Source organism: Neodiprion pinetum, chromosome 4 (genome assembly GCF_021155775.2).
Source record: "Neodiprion pinetum isolate iyNeoPine1 chromosome 4, iyNeoPine1.2, whole genome shotgun sequence".
In the NCBI taxonomy this organism is placed as follows: domain Eukaryota; kingdom Metazoa; phylum Arthropoda; class Insecta; order Hymenoptera; family Diprionidae; genus Neodiprion; species Neodiprion pinetum.
The window spans coordinates 27,007,259-27,026,226 of NC_060235.2; the positions used below are offsets into that span (position 1 = coordinate 27,007,259).

The 18,968-nt window shown below is 36.9% G+C and overlaps 4 protein-coding genes across 6 annotated transcripts in view; all 4 read left to right on the forward strand.

Moving 5' to 3' along the window:
- Positions 1 to 9: 9 nt before the first annotated feature.
- On the forward strand, positions 10 to 9,262 carry LOC124216248 (protein scarlet). Its single transcript, XM_046620539.2, has 12 exons — positions 10 to 1,227; positions 1,943 to 1,991; positions 3,052 to 3,232; positions 3,301 to 3,499; positions 4,578 to 4,770; positions 5,036 to 5,248; positions 5,731 to 5,836; positions 5,945 to 6,166; positions 6,640 to 6,881; positions 7,127 to 7,227; positions 7,331 to 8,305; positions 9,071 to 9,262. Exons 1-11 carry the CDS (start codon positions 945 to 947, stop codon positions 7,510 to 7,512), a joined length of 1,971 nt encoding a protein of 656 aa, XP_046476495.1. The 5' UTR covers positions 10 to 944; the 3' UTR covers positions 7,513 to 8,305; positions 9,071 to 9,262.
- An 8-nt stretch (positions 9,263 to 9,270) lies between these two features.
- On the forward strand, positions 9,271 to 10,491 carry LOC124216249 (uncharacterized). The gene is made up of 2 exons (XM_046620540.2): positions 9,271 to 9,461; positions 10,195 to 10,491. The coding sequence occupies exons 1-2, from the start codon at positions 9,287 to 9,289 to the stop codon at positions 10,437 to 10,439; spliced, it is 420 nt and encodes a 139-aa protein (XP_046476496.2). The 5' UTR covers positions 9,271 to 9,286; the 3' UTR covers positions 10,440 to 10,491.
- Positions 10,492 to 12,261: 1,770 nt separating this feature from the next.
- LOC124216678 (ATPase inhibitor mai-2, mitochondrial-like) lies at positions 12,262 to 14,887 on the forward strand. Of its 2 annotated transcripts, XM_046621486.1 has the most exons (4): positions 12,766 to 12,790; positions 12,871 to 12,931; positions 13,286 to 13,418; positions 14,362 to 14,887. In XM_046621486.1, the coding sequence occupies exons 1-4, from the start codon at positions 12,781 to 12,783 to the stop codon at positions 14,488 to 14,490; spliced, it is 333 nt and encodes a 110-aa protein (XP_046477442.1). In that variant the 5' UTR covers positions 12,766 to 12,780; the 3' UTR covers positions 14,491 to 14,887. The 2 variants fall into 2 exon arrangements, with proteins under 2 accessions (XP_046477443.1, XP_046477442.1); XM_046621487.2 differs by lacking the exons at positions 12,766 to 12,790; positions 12,871 to 12,931 and adding an exon at positions 12,262 to 12,422.
- A 524-nt stretch (positions 14,888 to 15,411) lies between these two features.
- The window catches only part of Sdc (Syndecan), a 101,456-nt gene continuing 97,899 nt past the window's right edge, over positions 15,412 to 18,968 (forward strand). The window contains exon 1 of one of the 2 annotated variants that reach the window (XM_046619850.1): positions 15,412 to 15,655. In XM_046619850.1, coding sequence (XP_046475806.1) covers positions 15,581 to 15,655 — 75 coding nt within the window. In that variant the 5' untranslated portion in view covers positions 15,412 to 15,580. The remainder of the gene's footprint in view (positions 15,656 to 18,968) is intronic. The other variant, XM_046619851.2, reaches the window with a different exon arrangement.

The window sequence follows — 18,968 nt, forward strand, 5'->3', positions numbered from 1 at the left end:
TTATCTATTTCCATGTCAGTGAAAATACTTTTGATAAATTTAGAATGGTACCAATGCTAGGATATGATTCACATAACTTTCACTATCCTGTCTACAAGGTGGCCATGCTCGTTCTGCAAAATTCACTTTCTCTTTCTTTTTCTTTTTCATACCGCAACAGCGTAGTTTTCTATTGATTTTGTTCACAATCAATTGAATTGAATGTTTCGTCAGGCCCTTTAGCTTATAACGTTCCATTTTACTGAAGTTAGCGTACGTATTGTATAAGAATATCAAAGGTTTCGTATGACTAGAATCTATACTCAGCCGAAAGATAATCACTTTTAATATTTAAAGATCGCACTTAACTAACTCTCCTGAGATTGGTGAATTGTGACAAAACAGTATAGCAGTTTTAAGAATACAAAAAACCCCGTTTCTCGGGCTGATGTGCTGCACAAAAAAAAAAAAAAAAACTATAGAATATAATCTAGACTGAGAGCAATCCTTAGCTGATGTTGAAAACGAGCATTTGTTGAGTACTCTAAGTCTAGTGAATCTGAAAGCTTAAAAGAAATGTCAATATACTTGTTACACATCTATTTTATGATATTAGTTGGGATAGAATTCATTAAGGAATAATGTCAAACAGTAAGATAGTGTCGAGGCACACTTCTTCTGCTAAACGTAATGAAACTACTTTTTCATAATGTAAAAATCTTGAGTCGAGGTTTTTCGATGCCTTGGAATAGGCGTATTGACAAATAATAATTTGACTCATTACTCCCCGTTTCAATGACGAAGAAACCCTAGTTAAGATATAAGTGAAAAAGTCCATTCCAGAGTACAATGCAGTGGATGATGACAAAGTATCACAATTTATGTAACGTATACATTTCACGTACGCGGTTATTAGATAACTTGGTTAAACAGCAAAATGATAAGCACCCGGGGGAGTGAAAACGATGCGTGTACGTTGCGTTCATTGTGCCGTGAACTCTGAAGGCGACAAGACAGTGGGACCCGAATCGGATATCGTGTATCTCGGAATTCTGTGTTACAAAATGTTTCTCAAAGACGTCGAATCGGTGTCTTATTCCCCACCTCCCGAACTTCCAATATCTATTTCCTGGGAAAATATTACCGTTCATGTCCGACGCAAGCCTGATTTTTTTATCAAAAGTATCGCAAAGAAGATTTTTGGATATTCCACTCGCGATGACAAACCGGTCAAGATACTTGACTCAGGTATGATGGAACTAACTCGACTCTACTCCGTACATCATAACAGTGCCAGAAAAAATTGTACTTTACCCAATTTGAGATCACACGACACTTGGAAGACTATAGCCTTTTAAAGGCTGAAAAATTTTGAAATATTTGGCAAACGTACCGGGAGTCTCATTAAAAATATAAAAGAATTATTTCACTACGTAAAATTTCAACATATTCAAAACTGGTCATTAATCAGCAATGCTTTTTGATAGTGTACATATTCCAATGTCTAATAGCAATAAATTTTGATTACCAATAAATGTACTGTAAAATATCTTTTTCATAAAATTACATTATTCACCGGTTTTTTTGTTCTTCAGAAAATGAATACATTTAATATCTAGTATCAGTCGTTATGTTCTTAAGTAAATTAGAACGACTTTTATCATTTCAGAATGTTACAAAACCTAGTTTGTATTGTATTATATGTACCCATTCTTGGGATTGATAAGTAGATTTAATTCACTCACTGTGGACAGGTAAATTTATACTTCTACCACTGACTGCACTGATTTTCTGATTGATCGAGAAATAAAGTTTTCAATTTACAAGATTACAGTTTGACAGAACTATAGTGATTGTTGTAAATCTATAATAATATAATAGTTGAACCACTGCTTTGAATTCATTCGGCATGCCACTCATAAATATCATTCGAACGAAATTTTAATAAACATTTTTGAAATAGTCACTGGCCATGCGGATTCTAGCAGTTTGGTAGCGGTCATGGGTCCCAGGTAAGAAATATATTTTAAAGGATAAGCGTCAAATAATTTCAGTTTACCGAAGCAGATCGAACTCATTGTTAGACGAATACAGTAACATTAATAAATTCATTGTGAGACTCAATAAAGCTGTTGGATGCAACAAGAACCGAACTCGAGTCAAGTTGTATCCGCTTATACGTACATAATCATATTTTACGGGCATTCGTACTGAAGTACATTGAATTTTAACATATTCCTCACAATGTTTTTACATTATTTAAAATATTTTCCGCGCGCATGCGCGTGACATTTGAACCGATGCGAAGACGATCACAACATGTACACGTCATACATGAACTCAGATAGCGATAACGATAAGGGTGTAAACTGTAAGTTTCTAAAATGAAAATTGAAGACATTGGACTGTCTGTTTTTATACACACATCTTTATTAGGTACTGAAATATCATGCGCACACAGATAACGAAAAAAGGACCGATTTCGATTTTCTCTGTCTTAAAATATTTTATCAAAGTGGTGCCAAATGTCGAACAGGAAAAATGTACATCACCGGCCCGGAAAATAATTCACCAATACTTTTCATAAAAAAATATACTTTATATACTTTATATATATATATAGATAGATAATAGGTGTATTTATTTACAATTGCATCGCTTCGACCATTATTTGATGATGGATGTCAACTAATTGTAGTAGCAAACAATTGTAAGCTCGGGGAACATTGTCTGTTTAAATAAATGCCCTCTATCAGTATAGTTTATGTTAAGCACAAGGCACGTGCTATATAATATATATATATGAGGTTTTAGATTTACTCGGTCTCGTAGTTTTAATGTTATTCAAACAAGAAGATAAAAAAAATTTCATACAACAATATTTTTTCTGATCTCCAAACACACCTCCTTACTTCTAGTGTAGAACGACATGAAACATCGCGGATAAAATCGAGAATAGTGGAGATTGAAACGAGTAAATTTGACACGGTGGAAAACGAAGACATATAATCCTTTCATCGTTTTGTCAAATACCCAGTGTAAACGAAGTTAATTTGTTACTCAACCATTTAGCGGTGCAGGTAAAACGACGCTCTTGGCCGCACTGGCGAGAAAAATTGAGCTGCATTCTGGGTGCATCAGACTAAATGGATGCAGCGTGTCGAGAGACTTGATGTCCAAGATAGCAGGCTTCGTACCTCAATTCTGCGCCTTGCCACCTGCACTAACAGCAATGGAATACATGATATTCACGGTACATGCCTCAGAATAAATATTGACAAGCAGAAATCGCTTAAACGTTGGGTGAATATTTTATTGCAGTGCGCTTTGAGGCTGGACAAAGGAATGTCGGCGAAGGACAGAAACACTTTGGCGGTGAACATCCTCACGGACCTCGGAATACTGAAGCATAGAGACACTCGGATCTCGAAGTTGTCAGGTGGTGAGGTGAAGAGGCTGTCGCTGGCAGTCGAAATGGTTACGAAACCGAAAATACTTTTCCTGGACGAGCCCACATCTGGTAAATATGGATCGATAATTTGATTTGATAATTATGATTGATTGGCTAACGGTTAATTGTTTGTTTTTCTAATTGCAAGACTTGCTTATGGAAAGCTTTGTCCGGGAACTCGGTGATTTTCAATTTTCATTGGCCTTACGGAAGTTTATTAAAGTTTCTCAATTTGTAACACTGGTCAAAAAGAATTTCCGTCAATTATTTCATATTTTCGAAACCGATCGTTCGAAAAATATTCTTTTCTTAAGTAAATATTTTTATACCTTGAAAAATGTTAACTCTCGAGAGATCTTCATAAGTTACAGTTTCCTATTAAGTTTAGAAAAAGAAAATGTTCACTATTTCACCGACTTTAGAAATGTAGGTTAATTGTCCGTTGAAAAATATTGTTCGACACTCATTTGTTTCTTAAACACTACCAACACCTTATATTTTTCTGACGAACTTAGAACTTCTTTGGGCATAAAGCGTGAATTCTATTTGAGAAAAGGTAGTCAGAGTGGCATTGATTAGAGTTCTGGAAAGCAAACCTAGTCGTTCTACGAAATTCGGTAAACTTTATTTCTGATCGCCAAATGGTTCGCGGTAGAAGAAAAGTCCTCAAAAGTGTTCGCGTTGGTGAATAATAAGATTGAAATGCTTCCCAGGAATTTTCTGCATATTTGTTGAGAAATCTTGATTAGTTTCAAATACGACTGAACTCAATCAAATCTCGTAAAAAGCGTTTGCTTCTCGCGCCCGTACTTTATTCTCTTTTATACTCTAGGGTGTTGGACAAAAAAATAATTTGCGAATTTCCACCGTGACACGAGCGGTGTAAGTTACATTTAAGATGGTGCTTAATTGATTTTTCAATTTTCCTGAAAAGAGTAACGTAGAACGCTCATCTTTGGAGAGAATCTTCCTTTCAACCCAAAAAAACTTTTCAGAGGGTGTCACCATGGAAATTTGCAAATTTTTTTTTTTTTTTTTTTTTTGTGGAACACCCCAATATACTCAGAGGTTATAGACACTTGAACTTCGTGCTCACCGAATCGTAACATTTCTACAATGAAACGATGCCAATTTCCGGTATTCATAGGTTTGGATACGTGGACAGCGATGCGAGTAATTGAATCAGCAAAGGCTGCGACTAGATCAGGAACAATCGTGTTCTGCTCGGTTCATCAGCCTGCAATGGATCTCTACAAAATGTTCAGTCACGTTGTATATCTGGCTAATGGAAGAACAGCGTACTATGGAACATTGGTAAATGCAAGGAAATTCTTCAACAGGTAGGTACGTCATGCTCTAGTCAATTTTTCGCTGGTTAAGTAATTGAGCCTAAATGGCTGATCGAAACGGATAATTGGGTAGGATTGTGAAGTCGTACCTACACAAAAAAAAAAAAAAACAACAAAAAACAATTCTATAACATTTAGTGGTTACCTCAAAATTGCTACTACAACAGAGTATCTGATTCTACCAGCTAGATGAGAACTTACAAAATATTTCATATAACATTAGCAGTGGACAATAATCTCGCGTTATTTTCATTAGCGAAGGATTTCATTGCCCGGAATCGTTCAACGAGGCAGAATTTTACGTCAAAATTGTGTCAAATATGAATCTGGCTGATTCCCTGAACGCTACAGAGTCATTTCTCCTTTATGAACGTCTAGAAAAGATTTGCAGCTCCTTTACTCGTTCAACGTACTACAACCCACCAGAAGTCCCTGCGGGGAATGGTTCGATAGAATTCAAATCTCAAACGTGAGTAAACTTTTCAATTGCTTAAGGGGTACATCAATGTACAGCTGGTTTTGCGAAACAATGAAGATCAAAAAGAACTAGCCGGACAAACGAAAAGCTTTGCTTTTCTGCCACGAGCACGACTGCGTGATCACCTCTGCGGTAATCTGCAGAGCTTGGTTTAGGTACTTCGTTAAATGTTTAAACATTAACTTCACGTTCATTTTTTCAATAATGCATGCTCCTGAATTTTCGAACAAATTCTTACATCATTTCGTAGGTGACTTTTCGCATGTAACTTCTAGGTAGCGTATCAATTTGTTTAGAATTTTCATCCAAGTACTTGACTCAGCATTCCCGTTAACAATTTTGTCGAAAATTACGGAAGCTGCCATTTTATAACCGAATTGCCCGTAATATTGAAAAAAATATTATCAATCTCCGGCGAATACATGATTCTTTAGTAAAATTTCGTTCAAGTAAATCGTCAATTCTTCTTCTAGGCTTAAACCCAATCAATTAGTACAATTTTACTGGCTCATGTGGAGAATATCAATACAGATGCGAAGGACAGTGTTCCACGAGGCGGGCCATTATTATCCTTTTTTAGTGAGTATAATACGATCCAGAGCCAAAGCTACATGATCCTAATAAATTATTCGGGTACCATGATCGGTAAATAATATCTACATACATATATTCGGTATTAAATTTCAGGTATCATCGATACTCATCAGTTGGTTTTACTTCGGTGTGAATTCGCACACACAGGTTGGCGTTCAGGATATGCGGGGTGCTCTTTACCTTATTAGTGCTGAGATCATCTTTTCGTCAACTTATTCGAACGCTTGCGTACTGTCTGAACAATTACCTCTATACTTGCAGGAAAATTCAATGTACACGCCGGCAGTTTATTACATCGCAACTGTTATCAGCTGGGTAATTTTCATGGAACTGATATAAAAACAAAACTAGTAGCCGCTAAAATAAAATGGCTTTGCTTTCATACCGGGGGTACGATTGCATTGAGGTTCATTCAAGCTGTTAATATTTCCAAAGTTGATAAAGACTACACTGGCATTTCCAAAGCAAAAAGAACGGTTGTTGCTCCTTCCGATTCATCACAAACATAATTTACCAGATATTGAATTAGGTTGAATTTAATTGAAAAATTGAACATGAAAATGACTTGACGTACAGTAAGAATTGAAAACAACTCATAATTAACAATGTCAGAGAAATTACATTATTTCAACTTCTTTCACCGATAAAACCCTACTGTTTATCCGAATGTGATAAACAATATAGCACTTCATTTTGCGATCGTGCCAGTTTTACTTGAATTATTTTTTTTTTCGTTCTTTCCTATCAAGCTGGTGTAAGTAACGGAGTGTTTCTTTTCCTTTCATCAGATTCCCAAGATTGTTTGCCATTGCATTCTATTTTTTTTAATAATGCTCGTTTCTCTGGATATGGATATCAACTTCTTTGTTATCACGCAATTCGTTACCTGCATCATATTGGCTGCTTTAACGAGTTCAGCTTACGGCTCAATGATGTCAAGTTGGATTGAGAACCCCGATATTATGATGAGCATTATGGGACCGATCGACCTTGTTGGTTATCTGATGTCTGGAGTTTACTACAATATCAGGTATCTCAAGGGGTCAAAATCCCCCCAATCTTCCTTCTTCAACTTAGCAATTCATCTCCACGGCGATCATTCGCTATAAACGTACTTGCATCGTTACATGGTCAAAAAACTGTACACCCAAATGCGCACGCATCAAATCACGTGACTCCGTTGCTAGATTCACCCAATCGGCGTTGAGTTTTTGGCTGCTCGCAGGTTGGCCAACGAAAATCTTCAAAGTGTTCATTGATAAATTTTCTGTTTAGAGCCATGCCTCCATACTTGTCATGGGTGAAATACTTGTCGATTTTTTACTACGCGAACGAAGCCCTGGCGATCATCCATTGGACAACCGTAGATAGTATTGGTAAGAAACCGATCATTGTTTTAGCTCGACAAGACAGACAGAGTACTTTTTACTGCCCAAAAAAAAACAAAAATTAAAATGTTTTAATACAAACCCATTTCAGAGTGTTACCCGGACAAAGACTTGCCGTGTTATAGAAATGGGCGAGAAGTTTTGACTGAATATGGATACGGTGAAGATAATTTAAAGATAGACCTATGCGGGCTTCTTTTGCTTACCTTCGGCATGCACTTTGTAGGATATCTCGGGGTGAGGAGGCTCAGAATTGTAAGAGCGATGTACTGATTATAAAATTTTCCTGCGCAACCGGAATAATATCACGTACGCGTATCGATGAATCCCAAAATTGATCCCTCGTTTGTTTCGTATTGTGCAACGTATTTCACTGTGAAAGTATTTTACTAATTTTATTACTAAACTGTACGCCCAATACATATCCTTAGTCTAACGGTTATGCATATGTACTTATTATAATTATTATATACGCGTTTCCTAATAAAATACAAACTTCTGGGTCACCCAATATTTGGGCTGTGTCAGAAAGGCGATATTCCGACAATCTCTTATTTTTTGTAAACAAATGAAAATGTCCGTCAGCTGATATTCCGTTAGACGGTGAACCGCTGAGATACGTAGACAAATGACTACCCTAACCACGCTTAAACAAAATAACAGTAAACGACATCGGGCTAGTCAACAAATTCGGCTAACTGCAAATCGTTGATTTTACAAAGTAAATTGTGGCAGAATATCGATAGCGTAAGCGTTAATATTTCACTAGTTTATTGAGAGCATGTCTTCGTCAATGACGGTTGTCGTCAAGAAACGGGAACGCACACAGAATTGGATACCCGAAGAAAAAAACGCCCTGTTTTCCCTTATAAAACTCCACGCACGAGCCATTGAGAACAAGAAAATTGACGCTACGGCATCCGCCATGAAAACCCTTGCCTGGCAGCAAATCCACTCCGTTTTTCGGGGTAGATTTTCAACGGACAGAGATATCGTCAGAATGCGTGAACAGTGGCGGCGTATGAAGGCGCAGGCCAGACTCGAAATTTACTCCTTCGCCGAAAAGGTCTGTGTATGTGTATACCTACTTGAAATTGTAATGACTTCAAAACAAAAACATGATGAAACGAAGATACGTATCAAGAGTGCAGCTGAAGCTAATCAAGTTGAACTTAATTTGAAAACTTCCCGCGACTCAGAAATCAGAGTTTAGATACTGAATTTCAACTGTGAATACCTGTATTATTAACAACAGAGCAATATTATTGTTCTACTGCCTTTTCAACACAAAATTCATGTATAAGGTTTGAATTTTGAATTTTGATTAGAATTTTTTACAAACCGTCTTACGCATATTTTTTTCTTGAGCTCGTTAATTGCTGAGAAACATCAGTCTTGAACTCCAATTAGACATTTACAAGTAAATTATTATATCATTCGTGTGAACCAAGTAAAAATGGTCACACAACTAATAATTAATGAACAAATGGCATGAAATTATCAATGTTAGATGTTCATACGTGCATATTGATAAGATCGGAATCGAACAAACTTGGACAGATATATAATAGATCTACACGCCGTGAAGACTCGAACTCAAGAAATCATTCTGTTTCTTCTTTTTCGTCTTCTTCCTTTTTTTCTCCTTCATTCCTTGCCTTTTCTTTTTGTCACCGTACATTCTAAATTGTGTAGATAACTCTCTCTCTCTCTCTCTCTCTCTCGTTTCACTCACTTTCGCGTCAAAATCCAGAATTTTATTTGATTTTGTTGCCGCTTATACTATAATACTTATACTACTGACACGGGTCGACGGCGCAACTTCCAACAGGTTCGAACACTTGGACCGGAAGAAGCGTCGAAGAATCAGCCCTCGACTCTTTCGATCGAAGTATGGCGATTGATGGAAAGATCAAGAAACCATAACGACGAAACTGGATTGTCGAACGGCAGTGATCGAGATGAGAAGGCTGTTAGACCAGAAGGTTTTCAAAGACTGCTAGACAACATGACAAATTCATCGACCCCGACAGTATCGGTGCACGAAATGAAAGTCGAAGCCAACAGCGATGGATTTAATGAACACAATGATGAACAGCCGAGAAACTCGACAGAGCAATTATTCCAACAGCCGGAAAGCGAAAATGGACAATTGGAGACAACGGCAACAAATCAAAAGAGGACCAAGATGAACGAGGATTCGCTCATGAATATCGAACAAGGTGAATATTTCTACATGTTTCGAATATTTTATGGAAGATTTTTTTTCAAAAAGCACATATATCTGATATGAAAACTTTTGCAAATTGAAATTTTCGAAAATTATATATTTTTGAAGTTGGTAATTTCGTAACTTTCATCGGTCGCTGTACATCTATGAACTGACTTCACGGATCTAAGTGATTCGAAGCAGAATATATGTTTCTCGTGCAGAAAGTTCTTCAAGCTAACACAATAAAAATTACCGTTTTGTACAACAATTCAGGTTGTTTTTTTCACCGAAGTTTACAATTATGTTTTTAAAACAGTCGATTATTGATACATAATGCGTTGCCTTGAAGGACGATTAGAATGAAAAGCAATTTTCCGGAGATGCCAATGAATTTTCGATGTTTCAGAGATTCCTTTTGAAATTTAACTGTCACGTGGTTCAGATTTTCAGTTGAATTTTAACGTCTCCGATACCTTTTTTCATTACGAACATCACTACTCTGAAATGCTTCTCTTGTATTTATACCGTATAAAATGTGAAAAAAATGTGTTCAAAGAACAAAAAAAAACACTTCAAGCTGCCTCCTCATGCCTTTAGTTTTCATAACACCAAATCCATTCACTAACTTCGGAAATATCGATGTCCGCGTAATGTGAAAATTGAAGAGGTGGGCCAACAAGTGTCCGAGTACGCTGCTCCAATTTTGACCAAGGTTTTCAATTTATCTATTTTTTTTTAACCAGGCGGGAGTGGAGAATGCAGCAGTGATGTGTTTTCTCAGCTTTATCAAGAGTGCCAGCACAGCGATGTGCAGAAAGCAATTTGGATTTTCGAAGCGACGCAGCAACAGCACAACTTGAAACTTGAAATGCTCCATCTCGAGCTGCAAAGAGCTGAACTTCAAAGACAGGCTGCTCTTAATGAGCTCAAAATTTCGGAGCTCAAAAAACATCTGATCGAAAATCAAGCTGCTGAATTTCACAGGTAAATTCGTACGTCTGGAATGAATACACGAGACGTTGCGCGATCGTGTGTCACAATTTCTGGTTTTTTTAACTAAGTGCTTATCTTGTAAATATTTTTCATAAAAAAATTTCAATCATAGTGCCTGGACTCAATGCATATACTGTGAAATATCTTTTTTATTTGCTTCTGCCTGTAGACTGTATTGTACATGAAGTTTCTGATACTAGCAAGTTTGAACAATTTCTGTTATTAATTCTGATCGCATATAATATAAACAAAATAGTTATCTGTTTTGGATTTGGCCTGAAATGATTTTTGATCGCAGAATTTTTGAGAATTTCTTTGGGAAAATTCACAAATGGCGTTTGTTTTGACTTTAAAAATTTATAAAAAAAGAATGGTCGGATATAAAAATCTCATATAATTCAGGAGTGCTGTTTAGAGTTATGACAATCGTATAAAAAATTATGGACAAAATTAAAGCTGGTGAGGGAAAGTTACTTGTTGAGTTGACGTGGAATATAACTTATGTAAGTAATGACACTTCTATTAAGACTATTAAAATAAAATAGTATATTCATTCCTCACTAGCTCTTCCAAAACATAATTTTTCGCCCTGTAATTAATTGCAAGTGTTTCAGCCCCTTCGGAGCTACTTTTCGCACCTTATTTTGTTAATGTTGATCACGTAAGATTCGCCAGACAATTTTTTGCGAGTGAATTCTCGAAGGTTATAAAATAACACTCAGAAATTATACACAGCTGTGAATACAGGCTTGCACAGCCATAACACCTGCAGGTAAGTCAAAGCTGTGATAGTTGAGTATTTAATATATTGTACATATTCCCTTGAATATTCATGAAATTTTAAATTTTTGGGAGCTGAAAACCCTTCGTTGTCTACACTAATCGAGGAAGTTCGAAATTTATGCGTCAAGAATCCCTTGCCAAAATAATCACTTCAAGCACGTGATATCACGGATTCTCATGAAAGTTGAATGTTAAACATTCTTATTCACTGTGTATATATAAGAAGAAAAATTATACAATCCTTGGTCTACCGTTTTTCATTTTTATCAACGAATCCCAAAGTTATCGAGAAAATAAGTAATTTTTCATTAATTTATAACATTTTATTAATTTCACACGTATCACCGAAATAATTTGAAAGATTTAGTTTGCCTTGCACCCCTGAATCAAATTTGCGATAAAGAAAGAAATTGTAAACTCAAAATAGCATAACTGTACAAAAATTGCAATTGCTACAAAAATCGGGGTTACTTGCATAAGTATAAATCGAATCGCGTAGAGACCGACCATAAGACTGACTTGTCTTCATGCTTTTACGAAGCTTCATAGACGATCTAATTGTAAACTTAAAATATTTTCAATATATCGAGTAGGTGACGATCTGCCAACAACCTTACAGAATATTTTTGGAGTCAAAAATTCAAAGATTGTACTGAAAGTTATGCCGTTTTTACACATTACGAAGATATATAAGGATTGGTAATCTTATGTAAAGGTATAGTAAGGAGAGTCAAAAAAGACCGGCGGGAAATTGCAGTATTTTGCTTTGCCGACTCGATTTAACATTCGAATCTCACAAGATGCGTCGGTAAGTGCAGAGCAATAGAATTACCTACGGATCCACCCAGATGGTGGAAATATTAGCTCAGAGCTGAAGGTCTTTATATATCATCAGTCAACGGATTCGGTGGTTCGATTTCTGAATACATGGTGCAATTTTCATGTATTTGCTTATTGTCATCGTAGCCTGCAGTGCTGCCACCGCTTATGACGGGTAATTTTGTAACTAACGGTCGTGTCCAGTTCGTGGACATTCCTCGGCAGTCAGTATTCTTCCTTCACTCATAACCCACGTTTCGAACATAATTTCATAAATCTGTGAAAATTCATCGTAGTGTTGCACAGTGTTTCTGAATTCCTGATCGAACATGCAGCGTATACCAACTGTCTTATCGCGGAACATGGCGTTTCTCAGGTACTAAAAAATACACAATATTTTATTATGATTACTGTACCAAAGATCGACAGATCGAAATTATTCTCCCGGCACAACGGTGCGTAACCGGCTCACCCTGCGCTATTTTCGCTGCTCTAGCTCTTTAGCCGTCTGCTACTAGTTGCTGGCTGATTGTCAAGCAATTTACGCTACGGAATGCAAAACTTGTGCACATACGTTGCTCGTTTGTCGCAATGTTCGACAAGACAGACAGTTTCGTTAATGATAAATCGAATCACATGCATAATCCGTAGTCAACTCAAATTTATAGTATTACATAACCCAGTCATCCAAATAAAGCAGGTATAACGACCTTACGCAACCCAATGAGAAATGCATGTACATAGGTGTGTATTTACCCGACACCTACCAAAATGCGTCACCCCCAAGTGCGTTGTTGGTAGAATTTATTTGCGTCCTATTGCAGACAAAGTACGTCGTTGGCCAGAAGTGGTGGGGGCCAAACCCAGACTAGGCATACTCCAAGTGTATGGTGATTTATTAACCCTTCAAGTCTGACACACTCTTCGATTCAAAATAAAAAATTTTGTTTCAACTGGTGAACATTTCTTTGGGTTAAAATACACGAAGACTGGGAGTTTTGAAACAGTTTGTTTTTCGATATCCGTAGCCAAGTAGATATACTGTATAATATACTTTGACAAATTTTTTGAGAATTTTCTGATCGAAATGTACAAACATATTCAATAAATAGCCATTACCCTACCATGTCAAGTATACCCATCACTAAAGAATTAATAAACTGCATGCAATTATCCACGTAGGCTATCATCCCTTGTTACAAGATTTTCCACGATGATTGTATCCTGCTATTTTTTCAGCCACGTGAGAATGTCTGGTGAACCAGGTAGTGGCGCAGGAAAGGGTGGTGGTGGCGGTGGCAGCATCAGGGAAGCTGGTGGAAGTTTTGGCAAGATGGAAGCAGCACGCGAAGACCAATACTTCTACAATCAGGTATAACGCTAGCATAGGATAGGATAGGTGTTTAAGCAGTCCTCAACACTATTCTTCATTAACTTGAGAAATGAAAAGTTAGTAGGAGTTTGTCAAGTTGAAATAAATTCAGAGTTTTGTAACCTTGAAATGATTATAAAAGAAATAAGATTGCAAAATGTGAACATATTCTTTTATTTGTTACATTTTCTTACAAGCAAAGAACGTAAAATGAAAAAATAACAGCTCTTCCTAAAAAAAAATAAAAATTATTCTTAACGTTGATGTGGTGATCTTCAACCTTATATGTCACTATCAATGTTTGATTTTATAAAATTAATGACTTTTTAAGATATATTTCATGATACTCCTATTAACTGAGAAAAATTTTTTTTCTCAACTTTGTCATTATGTTTCAACAATTAGTTTATGCAATTGTTGCAAAATTGACTGATAGATATGTTGATTGTTTCCATGGAGACACTGCTTGGAATGAATAGAAAAAATATATATTTTACTATTGCTGAATTATGTTAGCAAAGATACTTCGAAGCTGTCTTAAATAATCTGCTGAATGACTTGAACTTTTGGAATGGCAAAACCAAATAACGAAGTTGAAGTCAGTAATGTTGACGTAACGACAGATCAAACAAAAAATTTATATATTTCAACTCTCGTATTAATTTGAAAGAGTTGAGTTTGCAAACCGTGAATGTGTTTTTCCTTATTATGCCTCACCAAATGTTATATAATCCCAAAATTGGGCAGTAAGCAGACTTTTTATAATTGCAACATTGTATAAATGTTACAAAATTCATTTTCACAAGATATATGTGAGTAATTACCAAGATCAAAAAGTTAATTTTCAATAGCCAACATAAGAGGTTGCGTCATATTTGTATTCCATAGGATAATTCTCACGCACTTTAATATGCAGTCACTGAATTGTCTTTTTCTGTTCTAGCAAAAGGAGCAGTTGAAAAATCTGCGTGACGGTCTTCATGATGAGATCTCTTTTCACGAGGAACAGATAAAGCGTCATCAGGAGGCCATAGAGCGCCACAAGGCTCGAATTGGAAAGATGGAGAAGTAAAAATGTATGCAGGATTTGACGAATAGCTGAACCGCCATACATCAAATTAAATCATTGTATTTTTAATGTCAATGATAGTCAATGACATCTTGAATGGACTTTTTTTTTTTAAACTATTAAATCTTTAAATATTATGTAGAAATAAAGTATACAGCTTTTCATAGTTAAAAAAGTTGTACGAACTCATATTTCATCATCCAAAACTATGTTGTAATTAAGCTTTGAGCTATTGCACACTTAGCATACTAGCTCCCAGCTTTAACTGAACTAATTCAACGATGCAATTCTTTTCTATTTCTAATATTTTTGGTTTTGTAAGTTCCAATTGCTAGTATAATACTATCTGTATCTGAGGTTTTATCACATTGTCACGTTATAAAAATGGGAATTCCACTTGTTTGACTTTCTTTCATTTTGTACGATATTGCTTCGGTAGCCTAAATACTGTAAAAATGCAGTTCAAAAATCATTGTCAGGCAGATATGCAATACCGCTTTGAACTATTTTACTTCAAAGTACACTCGCGTAACTTTACGAGCGTACAAAATAAAAATGATCGTTGAATACGCGGCTATTCTGTGCAAAGTAAAAAAAATATAAATTCATTTCGAAAAACAACTGAAACTTCTTATCCCTGTTAAGGTGTTAACAGTGATGAATATCAGTTGAAAATGACTCTAACCCGAGTTCAAATCTCGACAATACGAGTCGAATAATATTAGCCTCAGTCAACGACGCATCTGATAAATAATCTGCTAACGTTATAGGGGTTTGTCATAATATCGCCACGGACCTACCCTATCATAGTCACGCATCGATCGAACTTCTGCCGACACGAGAGCTTCGCCGTAAATCCGCACAGGTGGCACTACCGGTGGCAAGATGGCGCGAAATACAGAAGAAGCGGGGACGACCGTCGCGCCCTCAGTGTCGTAGGATTCATTGATCAGTGTGGTGTGTTCGCATTGTTGCTCTCGAGTTTTGGTGGTTTTTCGGTTGTATTTGATTAGTTTTGTATTTAACGAAACAAAGTGAAACTCTCGGGCTCAGTCCAGGGCCCTCCCCCTCCCTCGCGAAGGAATAAACAAAAATGCACCCAAGGATATACCTGTTTCTGGCGTTCGGAGGCGTTATTTTATCGGGATGCAACGCTGCTGCATCAGAGGTAAGTGAACGTCTGTCACTTTTCATTTTCCCTCGGTCCTCACCCCGTCTAGTCTCTCGCATCCCGAGTCATTCCACTCGAAGCATTTCGATTCATTTTTCATCACGAATAATACCTGCGAAGCTTACCTCGCTCGTCCGTGTTCGTTGAATATTTTTTCGACACCTTTCATCCCTACGAGCAGTTCGAAAACTGGCTAACGCGGCAGACGACGTGATCAATTGACCGACCCTCGCGTTACGAGGGAAAATGCATCGCTTATATACGGATGTGGCTCTAGGAAATCTCCGCGAGAACGGAGAACCATGTGTGACGGACGCGTCCTATAAGCGGAGCGACGAACCTCCCCGCCAACCCCCTCGTGCCCTCTGATGCTCTGGTAAAGAATAATTCCAGACCCGATGACGGGATATTACATCGCGTAAGCAGAGTCGATTTAATTCAATACAATCCTGGTCTACGTCCCCGTGATTGAAAACCGGCAGAAATTGATAACAACGATAGCGAACGGCGATGGTTAAATGATAATATATGCTCGATTGTAAAAACAAACGAATAAGGAACGAGGCAACGCGCGTTCGAGATGTAAACAATTGCGTCAATGAAACACCGGGGAGAGATGTTTGCAATCTGGAAAAACCGGGAGGAAGGTCAAGAAAGTCAGGGAGCTTGATTACAAAAGTCGCATTTCAGATCTGAATACCCGGTAATCCTAGTTTCTTTCTTACTTTTTCATATCGAAGCTACATTACCGCGACGGAAAATGATTTCTGGGAAATGCTTGCGCTAAATCATTCATATTTACTCGACAAATTACAAATCTTTTTATATCTCACTTGAGGCTGTTTATGGACTGTACAAACGATGGGTTTTGTATTTAACTATTTTAAATTACATATAATGTGGAGAGCGATGAATTTTGTAAACTGCTTTTTGCACGAACTCTGTTAATGCACTGTTAGAAATGCGGTGTTATATGTAACAACGAAAATATTCTATAGAAGTTCACACCATTTTGGTGTTGATTTTAAAACCACTTGGTGTCAAGAATCGAACGATTTACATCGTTGATGTTTAATTTTACACTAATCAGTGTGGGCTTTTATTGACACCGTTATTTTTCTCACAGTGTGAACGGTAGCGTTTTATCAAAACCGAAAATATGTTCCATATCTGAACGTGCAAATTGCAATATGGCACAACAAAAAACTCGACGTTTTTAACCGCGATGTTCAAAGAAACGAATAAAAGTGAATTGTATATTTTTTTACACATTTCATTACGAGGTTTAAATTCGTAACGTTAACTCGAGGAAAATTTTTCATGTTAATCGCCTCTTTGATGCAGTCAACTGTAAACGAAGCTTGAAATTAGGAATTTGACCAAGCAAAGCTTGTCACTTATATTTTGTGAGAGGTAGTTGTTAGTTTGCTATGCTTCGATATTTTAACTTTATACACTTAAACCCCGTAAAATAACCCATTCTTAGTTTGTATTTGTATTAGTAGTTTGTATATTTGCGTACCAATGAAAGATGGTTTTGTTTCTATTACTTTTTCACCATGGGAGAAAAAATGTTACGAAAACGTTATGGGTTATAAAATAAATAAATGACGGTTGTATCAGACCAGATTAGACTCGCCAGAAAATTGCTGTAACTTCCGTAAATATTAAAGAATTTCGTTATTCTATTAAAGGGAAGTTTTCTACTTGACTGCCGTCAAGGAATATATTTCCAGCCAGCTACATAAGCGTTCGGAAACGCGCGTATACAAGAATGCATCGTTGCATAATCCATTTTTCAGAACATATTACATTCCAATCATGATTTTTACCTCAGTTATGGTGTTGCTGTAGCTTCTGACTAATTAGGAAAACACGGAATCGCAAAGTGGTCAGGCAATTTATGGAAAGGACAAAACATTTTGTAATTAGTGAGGGAATTTTATAGTGGCATGATAGAAAAGTAGAGACTAGACAAGAACAATATTTTCCCTCACGTGCTCAATTTCATGACCCTTAAATATATGGATACACGGATTTTTGAAAACTGATTAGTTCGGAGTTTTATTTATTCGATACTCCAATTCGTACTACTAGTTGGAATTTTACCCAAGAGAAATTCATAATTTGGTGAGGGAAAATCGGGGAATTTAAGAAAAAATATTTATAGTGGGTATTATTGAAAACCTTGAATTTGCAATCGCACAGAACGGTACTTTTTATGCAGACTATAATAATAAAGCAAAATACTTGACTAGAAATAGGACAAAAAGTTGATAATCTGTCTGCAATTCGTTCATGTGGAAAAGTGCCTCCGAATTTTATAAATTTTGACAATCAGAAAATGTTCCAGGTGGGTGAGCGAACATGAGTTAAAGAACACAAATGATTATACAAAAGGGTCGAGAAGTGCTCTTGCAAACGAGTGAACATCACACATCATACATCATACATAGTATTAAAGTTGAAAACCATAGTTTGGATGTTCGGATGTTCAGAAAGTGACGTCACCCAAAATTTTGTTTCTCTCGACGTCATCGATCTATAGTAATCGTAACGACGAAAATCAGCTAGCCGAATTCCTCAGTCTCGAAACAATCGCGCAGTAAAGCGGACGGATGAGAATCGCGCTCGGCAGATTTCGAGTACCGGATTCTCTCTCTACCTCCTGGACCCTGCGCTGCGGGTCCGCTATCCGGTGAAACTTGACTTCCAGAACAAGCGCTCCGTAGTTCTGGCCGTCCAGGTCCTTGACCTGGTGATTTTTAACCTTCAGGACTAATTTTTCGTAGTTCTGGCTGTCCTCCACCTCCACCTGGTGGATTTTGACATCCAGGAAAAGCGCTCCGTAGTTCTGGCCGACCAGGTTCTTGACCTGATGACTTTTGACCTTCTGGACTAATTTTCAAGTTTACAAGTTTGATTATTGAAAACGTCATGTTTTGTACCATCAAACCGATATGCTTGCTTCAGATAACATTTTGAATTGGAAAAGAAAACCGAACGACCAGGATCAACAAACTGCGATTGGAGAGTAGTTCGAAATAATAGAACAACGAATTTGTTTCTCCATTTACACATCTTGCAATTCATTCACCATCGTTTAGAATTTAGTGTAATCAATGAATCACGTACGTACTTGGCATACTAACAGGTAAAAGCGACGAACTTGTTTAATGTCGTCAAAATCCTAGTAAAAGATGGAATTTCCAGTCAGTCAAATTTTTCTTTCTTTCGATACTCAAAGTGCGTTTTTGGCACAGGGGCTAAAGAGGCGAGGGGCAATTATTCATAAAAACTATAAGGATGC